This window comes from Typopeltis vanoorti, chromosome 1, assembly GCF_054136105.1.
Source record: "Typopeltis vanoorti isolate ZY-2024b chromosome 1, IOZ_Tvanoo_1.0, whole genome shotgun sequence".
Classification (NCBI taxonomy): domain Eukaryota; kingdom Metazoa; phylum Arthropoda; class Arachnida; order Uropygi; family Thelyphonidae; genus Typopeltis; species Typopeltis vanoorti.
The window spans coordinates 67,307,955-67,325,234 of NC_143549.1; the positions used below are offsets into that span (position 1 = coordinate 67,307,955).

The following is a 17,280-nucleotide window of genomic DNA, read 5'->3' on the forward strand; positions in this document are numbered from 1 at the left end:
CTTTGAACCTTTGAGTAATTCAAATATACCAACCAAATATAGCATTCTCCTTCATTACTGTTTTTTCTAATGTATCCTAAAACAAACACTTGTTTCCCCCCCTCCCCAACAAATGCACATAAAGATTTCATTACAATTAAAAAACCATCACGATACATAGGTTGAAACTCAGGCACGAAAGGTTGATCTGTTGAAACTCAAGCATGAAATTTCTGCAGGGCACAGTGTTTTCTCTCACCCAGTTGGATAGTTAGGATGACAGTGAGAGAGATGATAGCCCTGACACGAACTTGTCAAGTACTAACTGCTGTTCACTTATGAAAAATACACTTTTCTGAAACAGAATTGCTTTGGTATTGATTGAGGATTCTTATCATTTTAAGGTTTTTGCCTGATCTGCAATGAAAACCAAAGTTCAAAACAGCTGTCAGGCCAGTGAAGCCTTAAAAGTAGTAATAAAAGGCAAATATGCAGACACCTTGGCAGTGTGCATCTTTTATGTAGTGCAACTAAGACAACTCCAATGCCAAAGACTGTATTCTCATAAACTCTCCTTTCAGTTTTTGAAAGGCTTTCAAAGTTTCTCTCTCTCTCTCTCTCTCTCTATATATATATCCATTGCCCTCTTCATGAGGGCAATGAAGCATTAATGCTTCATGAAGAGGGCACTTTCATACAGGTAATGCATCACATTACCTGTATGAAACATTGCATCACATTCGCGTTAATAGCCCAGGTGTGCTTTCAAAATACATACACCTTTGAACCCTTTGAAAAGATGTAAAGAGAGAGTGCAGTGGGTCAAATTCTTAGCATTCTATTAGTTTTAATACCAGTGAGAAGGCAAGGCTGGGTGAGCTCTGAGACAATAGCACCTAGAGGCTGTGATTGGTTATTGTGTCAACCAATCCAATTGAACATTGTCATTCGTCATGAGTTGCTGTTTTTGTTTTCTGGAGTTTCATCTGTTTTCCATGCGTGAAGTGAACTGATGTGGTAGATAAGTTTTTATATAATTTTCCATAAATTTATAACATTTTTGTCCATATTTACAATGGGTAACAGTGTTGATGATCTACTGAATGTCACGTTTTCTGCAGGAACTTTTGCAGATTGTAGTCGAAGGAGGTAAGCCTCATCCTCCTCTTCCAAATTTAATGAGCAAGCACAAAAATGCCAAAACTGAGTGTATGAGACCCTTCTCTATTTCACAATACAGTACACAGTAGAATGGCTAACTGGATGTGAAGCGCGATCAAGACTTTTTTGTTGACCTTGTTTATTATTCTTCAAAAGGAAAGGCATTTGGAATAAGTATGGCTATTCTGACCTTAGCTTTAACAGTGCAAAAACATGAGTGCTCCCAATCACATCATTTTTAAACCTCAAGATATTTTGAAAACAAAGAATTGATATTATCATTGACAAACAAAGAAAAATTGAAGTTACCCATCATAATGAACAGGTAAAGAAAAATAGAAACATTTTAAAAAGATAATTGATGCTGCATGCTATTTGGCTAAGCAAAGGCTTCCTTAGTCTGACTATTCAGACTCATCCTCTCATGATGAGTCTGAATAGTCAGCTAATCGAGGAAATTATATAGAATTCTTCAATGTACTCCATGAACATAATCCTCTTTTTATAAAGTCATTAAAGGATTCAATTGTATTTCAAGAAACTTCTTCCACAGCACTAAACAATATCATTAGCGATATATCTGATGTGGTTAAAGATGCTATAAAAAAAAGAAATTGCTGCCACTACATTTGTGGTCATTATTCTGGATGAAACATCTTATGTCATGTCAAAATCGCAGCTATCAGTTGTTTTCCCATTTTGTCCATAATGAGCAGATACATGAAAGGTTCATCGGATTTACAGATGTAAATGATGACAGAACATCTAATGGTCTTTTTGAGCATGTTGTAAACAGAGTTGAGGAATTTAATATCAAGGACAAGTTAGTCGGCCAAACATGATGTGCCTGTGTAATGAGTGGCCATATTAATGGCTTACAGAGGAAAGTTATTGAGGCATATCCTTTAGCAATATTTACACATTGCTATGCCCATGTTTTGAATTCAGTTCTGAAGCAAGCCTCTTGAATATCAAGGAATGCAGATTGTTTTTCCAAATTATCGGTGCATTGGGTGGCTTATTTTTCTAAATCATCGAAAAGAATAAATGCTTTGCAAGATTTTGTTGCTAAAAAATTAGCCTCCATTTGTGCCAACCAGATGGAACTTTACTTCCCATTATAAAACATCACAGAAATCAACTCATTGAATTTTTTTGAACATATAGTGGAGAATTCTGGGGAATGGGACATGGATGCTATAATCAAACCTTGTGATTTTTTGCATTTTTTGCAAGATTTTCAAACAATTTTGTTGCTAGAAATTTTCTGTTTTATTTGGCTATACTGATGCTTTGAATAATATACCGCAAACTTCATCCTATGATATATTTATTGTACTGCAAAAAAGTACATGACACTATGAAGCATTTAGGAATGACAGGAACATGGATTTGATGATATTTGGGTTTCTATAGAAGAAGCATACAGTTGATGAGTCGAGACCTAAGAGACGAAAAGGACCAGAAGACACCGAGAAGAGCACATGGCTTCGATTATACCAGGAATAGGCGACTGCAAGTGCTTGGAGATGGAAGAAAGATACACTTCACTTTCAAAACTAGAATTTTTTTTAACTCCTTTGTAGTGAAAGATATGGTCAGTATGCAAAGACATTTCCTGATGGTATTTTAGAAAAACTTAAAGGATTTCTATGGCCCAGGTTTTGACTATATTCGCTTGAAAAATGAACTGAAAGTACTATTTTCTTCTGAAGAATTTGCCAGGAAACCAGTACATCACCTATTAAAATTCATGCAAGAAAATCAACTTCAGGTTGTATTCAAGGAAACTCAAAAGTTAACAGAACTTGTCATGTAGATTCCGAGCTCTATTGCTACAGTCAAGTGGTCTTTTTCAGCAAGGCTGTGCAGCCTAAGCTTAATTGCTATTGAAAAGACATTAATAATGGAAATGAAGGAAAAACCTTCATTTTATGATGATGTGCTAACACAATTCCTAAAGAAAAACAGAAGATTGGAACTTGTGTATAAATAAAGTAAAAAGAGTTATTTCAGCCTTTCTTTGATTCAGTCCAAAAAAATGATAATTTTCCAAGTGATTACTTTCCGATTTCTGCCTGAATTATATATGGCTGTATTTAAAAATTGTATCAAAATTTAAATTCTCCATATCTCACTCTAGTATTTGCCAATGATAATCTAACCTTACCAAAAAAGTGTAAACCGTTTGTTTCTCAGAAAAAATGGCACATGCGAAGCATAGCTATTGTTCATTTGACCTTTATGCTTTCCATATTTAATATTATATTAACATATTGTCATGTTCACACCTGGGTGTCTGTCATGCCTTTATTCCCTGGGAAGTACTAGCTTTTAGAGTACGTATACCACTTCTGTGTAGAGCAGTTGCATTTTCACAAATGCTTATATGGCATGTTAGTCCAACTTCCGTGGTAGAATTTTATTGCTAAAATTAACATTTGTTAAGTGTCTGGATGATATCGAATATCTCAAATGCAATTCAAACTGATTTCAAGTTATATATATATATATATATATATTCATTTTGCTTTTCATAAATTGAGCACTTTCTGTATCCAATTGCTGTATTACAAACAGCTGTTACACATATTTTCTGGAACTGAAAATTTGAAAGCGGATGTTAGGACAAATGTGTTTAATTAGGTGTTATGTTTAGTGCTACAATAAATCTGTTCTGTTCGCATGCATGTAGCATAGCCTGCGGCAGCAGAGTGTTTTTCCATTAAGTGTGTTGTTTGAGTTGTCTACACTAATCGTTCCTAAATATAGTACACAGATGCTAATTATCTGTTTACTGTATTTAGTGATAACCAAAGCTAATTATTTTTCTTGCTTATGCAGCATAGCATCTGTTGAGGTTGGAAAGTTTTTTTTTTTTTTTTTTTTTTTTTTAACAGTATAGGGACCTTTTTATTCTAGTCTTTGGAAACAACAGACAGATGTCAACCTGCAGATTTCGTTACCATTAATTGATAAATTAAAGTATTTAAAGTTATCCTAAAATTAACTGCATTGGACCAATTAAGATGAGCATTGATGCGCTATGCACTCTCAAAACTTTCATACATAAAAAAAAAATGCAATCATACGGTCAAATTGACGTGAATTTTGTAGCACAGATTGCATAACCCACACAACAGCACACCCAACCGAAATGGGTATGCCATTGATATATATATATTTTCATGTGGTCACATTATTAACATCTGACCTCTATGGAGTCAGAGACTCATCGTGGAAGGTACACACTATCCCACACAAAGCTCATCCAATTGTGTCTTAAATTGATTCAATGTATCTACATTCACAATACACTCAGGCAATGCATTTCACTCACCAACCACTCTCCATGTAAAGAACGTACTCCTCTACTCAGACCCTTCTTATATTGTTTCCAGGGATAGCCTCTTGTTCTATCCCCCCCCTCTCATATTCTATGTCAACCTGATAACAATCCCTGACTAGATGAAAGTTATATTTGGTCTTTTTTTAAGATTAACACATACTATTTGGATTAAAAGACCTATGGTCTTGTAATCCAAATAGTATGTGTTAATCCCTGATTAGCTTATATGACTCAATCATATCCTTCCCCACTCCTATTCACAAGGCTTTGCAATTTACATTCTCTCAATCTGTCCTTGTACCACACATTCCAAAGACCACTGACTACCTTTGTGAATCTTCTCTGGACCCTTTCTAATATATCCTTATCACCAAGAAAAGCCGGTGACCAAATCTGGGCACGATAATCCATATGAAGCCTGATCAAGGCCTTATACAATGGCATATCATAACCTCTTTATTTTTGCACGTCAGAGTCCTCTGCATCATTGCCATTATCCGATGTGATGTTTTCACAATTTGTACAATGTAGTCCTGAATTTCAGGTCCTTGTCCACCACCACCACTCCCAGATCTCTCATCTCCTCTACCTCCATTAAAAGTTTCCCCATCAAGTGAATACTTTGCATCTGATCATTGCTTACCAAATTTCAAAACCTTACACTTTGCAACACTGAACTGACAGTTCCACTTACCTGCAAATTCGTGCAATCTATTCACGTCCTTCTATAAGGCCATATCCTTGGCTCTCCAATGCTTTCCTCTGATTAGGTGAAGCATTATTATACATTTTTTTAATCTTTCTTCTTTCTGCAATTTGGCCGAAGTGCTAACTATTCAGCACAAGCATAATTCATAGTTAATTAAATTTTAAACATTGTGAATTAGATTTTATAAACAAATGTTCTGAACAAAAAATATACACTCATTTAAATTTTTTTTATATCAATTTTTAATGAGTATTTTTTTTTTAAATACACATTTGCTTATATAATTTAATTCAGTATGCTTCAACCAAATCCTGCTTCAACACATCCCTAATCATTAGTAGAAGAAATAACTATCTCCTCCTTGTTTAAAAAAAAAGTTTGTTAAGTGCTATTCATTTTATTATGTATGAAACTTGAAGCTAATAAGCATTTAAGGACTGAAAAAGTAAACAAGAAATAATGAAGTAACCACAAACTGTAATTGAAGATATTATTACCATTCATATAAAATAATACAAATAATAATTGTTTTCTTACATCATAAATCGACTTGTATCTCGGCTACGACATATGCAATAAACACATGCGTCACTATCATCCTCTTCATCATCAAGATTATCATCATCACTACTTTGAGATTTCTTATGAGGAGCTTTTTTGTTCCGTTTACAGATAGGAGTTGGAGGTTTACAATAACTATGTATTTCTCTCTCAACTGTCCCAAAATCCAATTCTTGTTCACCATCTTCAATCATATCTGCATCATTAGTAGTAGAAATACCTACCTCCTCCTTGTTAAAAAAATAAATAAAAATTAAATTAAAAACCTTAAAAATGTACTGGGTATCATTTATAATATGCTTCATCTAAAAAATGTTACAAATACAGTTTTCACAATTTTACAACTACAACTAATAATTCAGCATTAACAAAAGGAGATCTCTCCCTCTCTCTCTTCTTATTCTAAGATGACCTGTCATTATTATGATCAATATATAACATGTATATAATCCACTGATTCATGAGCATAATCCTGAATAGACCTTTTAATTCTAATATCTGTAACAAAAACTAATTCTACTATCGTACAGATTATCAAAAAATGCATTCTCTTTTTGTACTTACGAATCAAACAATATACACTGAGTTAGCTTTGCATTAGGAACACCCACCTAATAACATGTTGGTTCCACCTTTCTGCAATCATGGCTCGCAGATGCCTAGGAACAGATTCCACAAGGTGTTGAACATCCTCCGTGCATAACTCGACCCATGTCCACTGCAGCAACTCCATCAGTTCATGCTCATTCTGTGGAGGAGGATCAGCAGTTCTCACACCCTGTTCTAATGAATCCCACACTTGTTCAATTGGGTTACAGTCAGGGAAATTTGGAAGCCAAGGCAATGTGGCAAATTCATTGTCATGTACCTCCAACCACTCAGTAGTTGTACAAGCCTGGTGACAAGGTACATCGTCCTGTTGAAAGATGGCACTGTGGTCGGGTTAGACCTCCTGCAGATATGGATGGAGATGGTCAGCTAACAGGTCCCTGTAGCATTTACCATTCAGTGTTTGTGAGATAATAACCAATAAACCTAGGATGTGCCAGGAAAATGATTCCCAGACCATAACATCACCTCCACAGGTCTGTTGAAGCCCTATGTTTATTTAACATAAACATGCTTCATCTAAAAAATGTTACAAATACAGTTTTCACAATTTTACAACTAATAATTCAGCATTAACAAAAGGAGATCTCTCCCTCTCTCTCTTCTTATTCTAAGATGACCTGTCATTATTATGATCAATATATAACATGTATATAATCCACTGATTCATGAGCATAATCCTGAATAGACCTTTCAATTCTAATATCTGTAACAAAAACTAATTCTACTATCGTACAGATTAGCAAAAAATGCATTCTCTTTTTGTACTTACGAATCAAACAATATACACTGAGTTAGCTTTGCATTAGGAACACCCACCTAATAACATGTTGGTTCCACCTTTCTGCAATCATGGCTCGCAGATGCCTAGGAACAGATTCCACAAGGTGTTGAACATCCTCCGTGCATAACTCGACCCATGTCCACTGCAGCAACTGCATCACTCCAGACGACTTTCTTCCATCTGTCCAGGACCCATTGCCGATGTTCCTTGGCCCATGCAAGGTGTTGCTTTGCCTGGCCTCATGGTAACCCTTGTTGGTCTCCAGCTGTGGAAACCCTGGTGAAGCAAGGTAAACCACATAGTGCATGTGGAAATTGGTCGAACTGCCCTACTGTTGGATGAGCTGTGTGACTGTTGCACGTTGTTACTGAGACACCAGTCATGATACCCGATGCTCACCTCTAGGAACAACCATGCATGGATGACATGACTAATGTGAGCATTCTACTGGAAGTTGTTCATGGTTAATTCAGTCCTGGTACACCATTGATACAGTAGTACAGGAGCAACCAACAAGTGCGGCTGTTTCCAAAATACTGGCACCTGCCTTCTGAGCCCCCCAACTATCTGCCCACAGTCAAATTGGTCTACATTGCCACATTTCCCACATTACTGGAAAACATTTGCTAATTACATACAGAGGACAGGTGTGCCCATTTATAGTATCTGCATCTGATATTGATATCACATGACACTTCATTATCGTGCCAAATATGTAAATGAGGTGGGGGGACCTTAATTCAAAGCTAACTCAGTGTACATAACAGCTTGTCATATGAAGTGTACTGCAGACAAACTAGTAGTGTCACTAAAAACCCAGAAGTTGAAATCTTGGCAGAGTAACCCAAATAGAATTAATGCTTCTTATCAATAGAAACTCAATGAAAATTCAGCAGAAAATCAACAGAACCTTCACTGTCTCACTAACACTTGTGTGGTAGTAGAGAAAATTTTCTAATTACTTTGCTTAAAATGTATGGGTGAGTAAATAACGAATCCATTCTGCTGTGGGATTCTAAATTTGAATCCCACAGCTGAATGGATGCTTGTATTTGGTAGTAGCCAATTTTTGTCAAATTGGGACAAGAAATATCTTGGAAAAAAGTGCAATGTTTGGCTTCTAAATTAATTGCTTGGATTATCTAACTCTCAAATTACACAGATTTACCACCCTTTCAATGGATAGGACTAACACATGCACACACACAAAAAACTCCTACATCCTTTATTTACTTTCTTCACTTCATGTAATCTATTAACATCAACATCTATTAGCATATCATTATATGCTAACCAAAGTGCATGACACATGCTAATCTCTGATATGTTACAAATTATTACTGCAGTGTAAAATGATTGCAATTCCCTTGAAGGTTATTATGCCAACTTTCATCATTCTTTCATGCTTTGCGTCACAAATGATTTGAATTTTCCAATATGGACGTGGGCAAGTGATTATGGTAAAGGGAATCTAATGATGCACTTCTGAATCAGCTGAAGGATGTAGTGCAAAAACAGAATAGTGAAGGTTGTTCCAAAGAACAGAGGAAGATGGAATAAAAGCATAAGATAATTTAGTTCAGTAGCAGCTACTATTGTTATTTCATATGCTTGGAGGAATGATGATGATGATGGTAATTTAAATGGAGCCCCATGAAAATACCTCTAGCAAAGACAGTACAAAGAGACAATGGAAGAGTGATTATGAGGATGGTCTGAAAAGTTCTTGACCTCAAACATAGATGGCAACACTATCAACAAGATTTTTTTTTTCTAAGTTGATACATCTGTCATAAGCATCCATGTGAAATTGCAAGTTATTTGATAACAAGAGCTATCGTTGGCAGACTGCCAAGAAGAGTCAATTCATGTTGAAGGGAAGAAAGAAATAAGGTGATATACTAATTGGTCACCAACATGTGAAATTACGTGCTTTATAAGTAAAATTTTCCAACTGTTATACAAGCAAAATAGTTACCACTTTAAAAATTACAATGATCATAAAAAAGAAGTTAATTTTCCGAAGTGTAATAATAAACACTCATCCCACAATACAGATTGATTACCCTATTATCGGAAAGGATTCTCCTTCTTTTGACATGCGAAGTGTCGAAGGGTCTCGTATCTGTGGGTGTACTATATCAAGTAATTTGTTTTATACAGCTGTCTGAAGCAAAAGTGTTGTCTGTATCCCTTGAAATGGATAAAATTGCGTATTGTGCGGTTACAAAATTCTTTGTAAAAGAAGGTTTAAAGCCAAAAGAAATTCATTCAAAGTTCATAAAAGTTTATGGGCACTCTTCTCCTTCATTTTTGACAATCAAGAAATGGGCTGCCGAGTCTAAACGCGGCTGTACAGTCTTGAGAAGATGATCAATGTGAAGGAAGTCCAAAAAGTGTAACAACACCAGAAATCATTGATCAAATGCACGATATGGTATTGGATGATCGACGAGTCAAAGTGCATGAAATTGCTGAGACTATAGGTATTTCAAAAGAATGTGTAAGATATATTTTGCATGAAGAATTGCGCAAGATGGGTGCTGCACTTGCTCACAGCAGATCAAAAATGCACTTGCATGAAAATCTCTGAACAGTGCTTGGAGCGTTTTAACAAGAATAAAACTGATTTTGTGAGTCGATTTATTACTATGGATGAGACTTAGATTCACTTTACACACCAGAATCCAAAAAGCAGTCAAAACAGTGGACAGAAGCCGAATGTTCAGCGCCAAAGAAGACAAAGTCGGTTCCATCAGCAGGAAAGGTCATGGCATCAGTGTTTTGGGATGCTAAAGGCATTTTATTTATTAATTATTTTGAAAAGGGTAAAACAATAACCAGGAAATATTATTTTGATCTTTTAACCAGACTAGACAAAACAATTCGTGAGAAAAGACTATTTGCAGAAGAAAAAAATCATCTTTCATCAGGACAATGCACCTGCCCACAAAGGTGTTTTGGCAATGGGAAAATTAAGGGATCTGCAACAGTGGCAGCCGGTGAAAATTTTAAGTGGGGGTGCTGTATATACAAAATAAAATTTTTAAAAAATTATGTTTTTCCTAATCAGTAACCAATTTATTAATAAATAAATTTACATGTTAAAAAATTGCTTTATTAAAAATATTTTACCCTCACCACTTACAAACACCAATAATAAAAGTTTCATGTCTCACAGAAATAACGCGCATCGATACACTGCCCAAATGAGCAGTGTCAAGGGTAAATGAATATCGGCGAGTCTAGCTGCAATTGGCGCGATCATTCTCACACTGCGTTAGATCGCAGTGCATTTGTTTCATGTAATGATAATTGAAAAAAATATAATTCTTTTCATGTTTTCAACAGTGACACTTGTCATAATTCAGCCCTGTATCTATAATAAATAAATAATTATAATTAAATAACCAATAAAAAATATCGCGGGCAAGCATACACTACCCAAAGAGCAGTGTCAGATTCACTAGTTATGTGAAATGAGAAGCGCAAACGAATATCGGCGAGACTGGCTGAGATTGGTTGAACGTGATATAACGTGATAATTCTGACACTGCGTTAAATCGCAGTGTATCTATTTCGTAATCTAAAGCGTTAATCAAACAATTCCAATTATTAACTATTCGATCACTGTCGAAACATAAGCTGTGACCTTTAACAGGTTGTATTGCATTTATATAATGTTGTAAGCATTATTATTATTTATAAACACAAACAAAATTTAATTTTTTCATTTTTTCCTTGGAGGTGCTGCAGTGTTGCAGTGCTTATGTACGGGCTGCCACTGATCTGCACTATGAATTGTTGGAACATCCACCCTATTGCCTAGATTTGGCTCCCTCTGACTTCAATTTCTTCCCAAAAATAAAACTCTTCCTCGCTGGTCAGAGTTTTTCTTCGAATCAAGAGGTGATTGCAGCTGTACAGGGGTATTTTGCAGATTTTACTGAGAACCACTACAGGAGCATTGCTGGAATAAATGTATTAGTCTAAAGGGAGATTATGTTGAAAAATAAAAATAATTTTGAAATTATAAATTCGTTTTTTTCATTGTTAAGCCGAGAACTTTTCTGACCACCCTCATTAAATGAACTGTCCTCTTCTGGATATTCTTTGAAAGGTTTTCCTTTCTAGTTCACTATTTCCTGTTAGAAGCTATAAAGACAACAAGCAGTGACTTCAAATGAAGAGACTATTAAGTTTTGCATGCTACAGAAGCTAGAGATGTTACATATTTTTGCTAGCAAATGCTAGTGTTTTCTATGTCATCCCAAAGAGAAAAGAAACTGACTGGAGATATTATTATTATTATTAAATAGGGGAACTGAAGAAAGATCATTCTTACAAGAAATAAGACAGGACTGTGTTTTGACATCATTGAAGTTCACCAGATTATCCCCACCCCACTTAGAATATTCCTCTTCCATAAGCAAAATATTGGTTATGGAAGATTTTTGAAACTTGAATTGAAACTCATTTAAGGACTGCAAGATTTATCAAAAAAAAAAAAAAAAAGACAAATGGATAGGATCTTGTAGCATTTTAATAAGGAAAGCAAAATGGATTTTACTATTATCAGTAAAATTACATCGGATTTGAGGTTAGGATATTCACTGGATACTTGAAAACAGACCTTAAGACTGGAGCTTGGTGAGGTCTATGCCAGTCCTGATTACATGTCATAGAAATATAAAAGATAATATATAAAAAATATACAAGGGGTGCTTAAGGGTCAAAGCTGTATAACTGAGAGGAGACCTCCACATAGCCTTTAAAGGAACGCAGAGAACCGACCAGGGCTTCTGACCTAATGTCCAATCCTCACCTTCTCGTGCTGCACCCTGTTGGGTATCTACCTGGATACTGAACGAATGAGGATGGGCTGGCAATTTGGGATTTAGCAGACCAAATTGTATTCTTATTGGCTTAAACCAATATAGAAAATGATGGTACAACATGACAAAATTTCATGCCGGCTGGAGCATCACCCGGTTAAACAAGTCCCCTTTTGTTTTTCCCAGGGAACCAGGGCGAACAGCGAAAAGTCTGCTACTGGAACAAATCTGAAAGCACACCCCAACTCGACATCATCAGAGTTAAAGATCGGTGCTATCAAAATACGAAGCCTGAATTGCAAAGAAATGGAGCTACCTGAGGAATTACGTAAGTACCAGATCGACATAATAGGGGTAACTGAAACAAAAAAGACAAAAACTGGCAAGCTCTTTCTGAGCAATAAATACAAAATGTTATATTCAGGAAATGACAATCAAGGAAAAGAAGGAGCAGCCATTGTATTCAACACTAAATACGAGGCTAATCTCCTTGAATGGTAGGCAGTCTCAAGTAGAGTGATGTAGGCAAATATCAGAATGGGGAATTGGACAATGAGACTTATTTGTGCCTATGGTCCCACAGAAGGTTCTACTAAGGTAGAAGTGGAGGAATTTTTTGATGCTTTAGAAAAAGCAACTGACACAATGAAAAAAAAAGGAAAAGTTGGTCCTTGTTGGGGATCTAAATAGCAGAGTAGGAAATGATTGTCAGACATACAAAAATATTTTGGGAAAATTTGGAGAAAAGAGTAAAGCTAATAATAATGGCAAATACTTGTTGGATTAATGTTCAGGACATGGACTGGTTATTATTAACACCATGTTCCAACATAAAAATGTGCACAAATTCACATGGAGAGAAGAGGCAAGGAATAAGAAAAGTCTCATTGACTATGTTATTATTGATAGTGATGTTTTCTCCCTGGTGCAGGACAGAGTGTACAGAGGATTTGAAATTGGAAGTGATCGCTATTTGGTCTTAAGCAGGATAAAATTGAATTTCGTATTGAAAAGAATAACATGTAAGAAAGTTTTAAAGCGAATAAAAGTTGAGCAGCTCTCAGATGCAAACTGTAGACTAAATACACAAAGATTATTGAAGAAAAAATGAAAGAGTTTGAGAACAGGAACCGAACCTTGGAAATTCGGTGGCAAACTTTGAAGAAAACCCTGATTGATTCAGCCAGACAGGCATGTGGTGAGGTTGTCTGCAAGGATAGAAAAATCAGACTCCATGGTGGACACAGGAAGTTAAAGAGGCAGTGAAGGAAAAGAAGAAAGCATATCAAAAGTTCCTGGCAAATAAGTCACCTTTTGCTCTTAGAGAATACAGAGACAAACATAAGAAAGCAAAACACTGTGTAAAACTAGCTAAACAAAAGTCATTGGAGGACTTTGGCTAGAACATAGAAAATAAATATCACGAAGATGGTAAGATATTCTGCAGGTTGTTGAAGAAGCTTAGAAATGGAGGAAAGAGTGCTGTAAAAGGAGATAGAGAAGTTAAAGGTGACATGAAAACAGGAGAGAAAGATATCCTTGAAGTATAGAGTAATTATTTCGAAAAATTGCTAAATGAAACAAGCAGTGAGAGCACAGTGGTAAAAAACACTCAACAGGCATGTAGTCAGGAATACATATCCATACTTGAAGTAGAAAAAGCCATCAAAGGCTTGAAATGTGGAAAGACAGCAGGAGTAGATGATATTTGACCAGAAATGCTAAAGTATGGTGGTATAAAAGTCTTACAGTGGCTGCACTGCATAGTTCAGAAAGCCTGGACAGAGGGACGAATTTCCAACGATTGGAGTAGAGCTCTAATAGTACCTATATATAAAAAGGGAAATAAAACTGAATGTGAGAATTGCAGAGGTATTTCCCTACTGAGTGTTCCTGGCAAGATCTATGCAAGTATACTTGAGAAACGGTTGAGAAGAATTTTGGAAGAAACGTTTGGTGAAGAACAAGTTGGATTCAGGCCAAATAGAGGCTGTCAGGATCAGATGTTCACTTTGCGACAAATAGTTGAAAAATTATGAGAATATAACAAAGATTTGTATTTAAGTTTGGTCGATCTAGAAAAGGCATATGACAAGGTGCCAAGGGAGAAGCTCTCCAATACGCTACAGTTATATGGTGTCAATGGAGCATTATATCAAGCAATACTTAGTCTTTATTTGAGTTATAAGTCAGCAGTTAGAATTGAAGGAAGTACAGAAAGATGGTTTAATGTTAAATCTGGTGTCAGACAAGGATGTACATTATCCTCTCTGTTATTCATTATCTATATGGATCACATTATGAAGGAAAGTGGTATCAAACCTGATATCAAAATTGGAGATGTTAATGTCAGCTCTTTGCTTTATGCAGATGATGTTATACTTCTAAATAAATCCACTATAAGTCTGCAAGATTCCCTGACTAGACTGAATAACTGTTGTAATAGATATGGTATGAAGGTCAGCATTAAAAAGACAAAGACAATGAAAATATGCAGAATCGTTGAAAATGTCAACTGTGTTGTCAATGGAGAACCTGTGTAACAAGTAAAACATTTCAGCTACTTAGGCACGATTTTTAGTGAAGATGTAAATTAAATATGGAAATTGACAACAGAATCAACAAAGCAGGTATATGGTAGGAAGTTGAATTGAATAAATTCATATGGAATAAGATTGAAATTAGTCGGAACTCTAAATTAGCTGTATACAAGACAGTGTTCAAACCAGTTTTAACTTATGGATCTGAGAGCTGAGTCAGAAGAAAAACACTTGACCAAAGGCTAGGAACCGCATATATGAGAGTCCTGAGAAAGATTATAGGCGTGAACAGATGGCATCAATGGATATCATATTAAAAACGAGGATATTAGGAAAGAACTTGACATTGTCAGCATCCAGGAATGCGTTAGCAGAGCTAACCTCAGGTGGTATGACCACTTAAACAGGATGGGCGAGGAAAGATTAGCCAAACAAGTGTTCTCTGCCAAGTTGGCAGAAAAACGACCCAGTGGAAGACCAAGATATAGGTGGATTGATACAGTACAAAGTGCTTTAGACGATAGAAATATAAAATCTGATAATGTTGGAGTTTTGACAAGTAACAGACTGATTTGGAGGAAAATTGTAGATAGGAAGTTAGTAATGATGTAAATTTTTCATGTAGTACTATCATATCCTGTACACCCCTTGAGGGTACATGTCAGGAATTTGATGATGATGTTGACAAATATAAAAATGCAACTATGGATTTCTTCAAATCTTTCCATGGCTTATATCCAAAATGAGTAAATTACGACATGGGATCTGCTGTGAAGAAAGAATGATGGAATCCAGAATAATAATTCTTCCCATAGTGAATATAGTGCCGTCAGAGTAGATCCAAAAAGACAGTCCACAAAAATTCTCCATTCAATCTTGACCTGTACTTTGATTTCAGCTCTGAAAATTAAGTATTTGTCCAGTTCTTTTATATTAACAATACAGTCTATTCTTGGTCTTCCTCTTTTTTTTTTGAGGTTACTGGAATAAGTCTCATGAGGTCCTGTCTTGAGAGACTATTAGATCCAAAATTGACCAAGCTAGATGAGTCTTTTTCTTCAAATCTTTTCTATAAAGATATGATGTTATCTCTACCATCAAAAAGAATAGATTCTTTGCCTGACTTCCAAATTTGAGTTTTGATTGGTATATGGCATTTTTAGATGTCCATAGCATCTCATTTCAAATGAATGCAATTTCTTTTCTCATTTTCTTTAGCGGGGGGGGGGGGTCCAATTTTCACTTTCACAGAAGAATTAACGTGTGTCAATAAAATGTATCTGTAATTGTGTTATCGGTCCATAAGTGCTTTGGCTTTAATTTTTGGAGTGATGCGTTACTATTGCAATTTTTGTTCTTATATCCTGGCTTGATATTCCACCTTTATCAAGAATATCTCACTAGGTATTAAATGGTGTGCCTCCAAGTAGTGAAGAAGTTGACTGTTAATGCTACTCTCCACTGTTCAAGAGGACTGCCTCATGTCAGCCCTCAAACAATGGAGAGAAGCATCGTCCTTAGTCACCCACCTCTTTCAAGCCACTAATCCATTTCCAAATAACCTAAAAATCAAATGTTTTTGATTGTAGCATACTAAATCAATAAACCTGATTATTGGTCTTGATTACAGTCAAATCTTTTCGATCATAATCTTTTTAGAGTAACAGAACATCTAAGGTGTTCACCTAAACAGAATGGGAAAGTTAACTAAAGTGGTGTTTGGTGCCAGATTGGCAGAATAAAAAGATCCAGGTCAAGACCAAGGTAGAAAGATATGTAGCTAGTACTATCTTACAAAATGAAAAGAGAAATCTAATGATGTTAGAAGATTAACAAATAGCAGATTAAATTAAAGGAAAATTGTTGATAGTAAGTTGATAATAATGTTAACTTAATTGCATAGTATTATCAGAGCATCCTGTGCATTCCCTGATGGTACATTTCAGGAAATAGTAGAGGGGATGAAAACTGAAATTTTAATAATGATAATAAGACACACACACACACACACAGAGCATACTGAAATCTGAAACTAGGCTGGTTTCAAGCCAATAACAGTTCATATTTTTCTTTCAGACAGTTAAGAAATTATGCAAATATAACAAGGATCTGTATTTAACTTTTTAAAGTTTTAGAAAAAAAGCACATGATAAGGAGACAAGGGAGAAATACTGTTCAAAATACTACAGTTATATAATGCAAATAGGACATTATTCAGGGCAATATATATCATATATATGTATATGATATACAGATAGTCCTCGACTTATGATGATTAGCACTTTCTATCATATTAAAAATGAGGATATCAGGAAAGAACTTGACATTGTCAGCATCCAGGAACGTGTTGGCAGAGCTAATCTCAGGTGGTATGGTCACTTAAATAGAATGGGAGAGAGGAAAGATTAGCAAAACAAGTGTTCTCTGCCAGGTTGGCAGGAAAACGACCCAGTGGAAGACCAAGATATAGGTGGATTGATACAGTATAAAGTGCCTTAGACGATAGAAATATAAGATCTGATAATGTTGGAGTTTTGACAAGTAACAGGCTGATTTGGAGGAAAATTGTAGATAGGAAGTTAGTAATGATGTAAATTTTTCATGTAGTACTATCATATCCTGTACACCCCTTGAGGGTACATGTCAGGAATTTGATGATGAACCGTTTTTTCATATTTCCCGGCCATCCCGTTGTTTTAATAAAAATATCAAATTTGTCCCATTTTTAATAAAAACTATAAATATACTGTAAT

General features: G+C 35.5%; 1 protein-coding gene across 3 annotated transcripts in view; it reads right to left on the reverse strand.

Moving 5' to 3' along the window:
* The window catches only part of LOC150110057 (CXXC-type zinc finger protein 1-like), a 298,921-nt gene that overhangs the window by 251,048 nt on the left and 30,593 nt on the right, over window positions 1-17,280 (reverse strand). For all 3 annotated transcript variants that reach the window (XM_090390972.1, XM_090390959.1, XM_090390969.1), the window contains exon 3: window positions 5,736-5,989. In XM_090390972.1, the coding sequence (XP_090247098.1) occupies window positions 5,736-5,989 (254 nt within the window). The remainder of the gene's footprint in view (window positions 1-5,735; window positions 5,990-17,280) is intronic.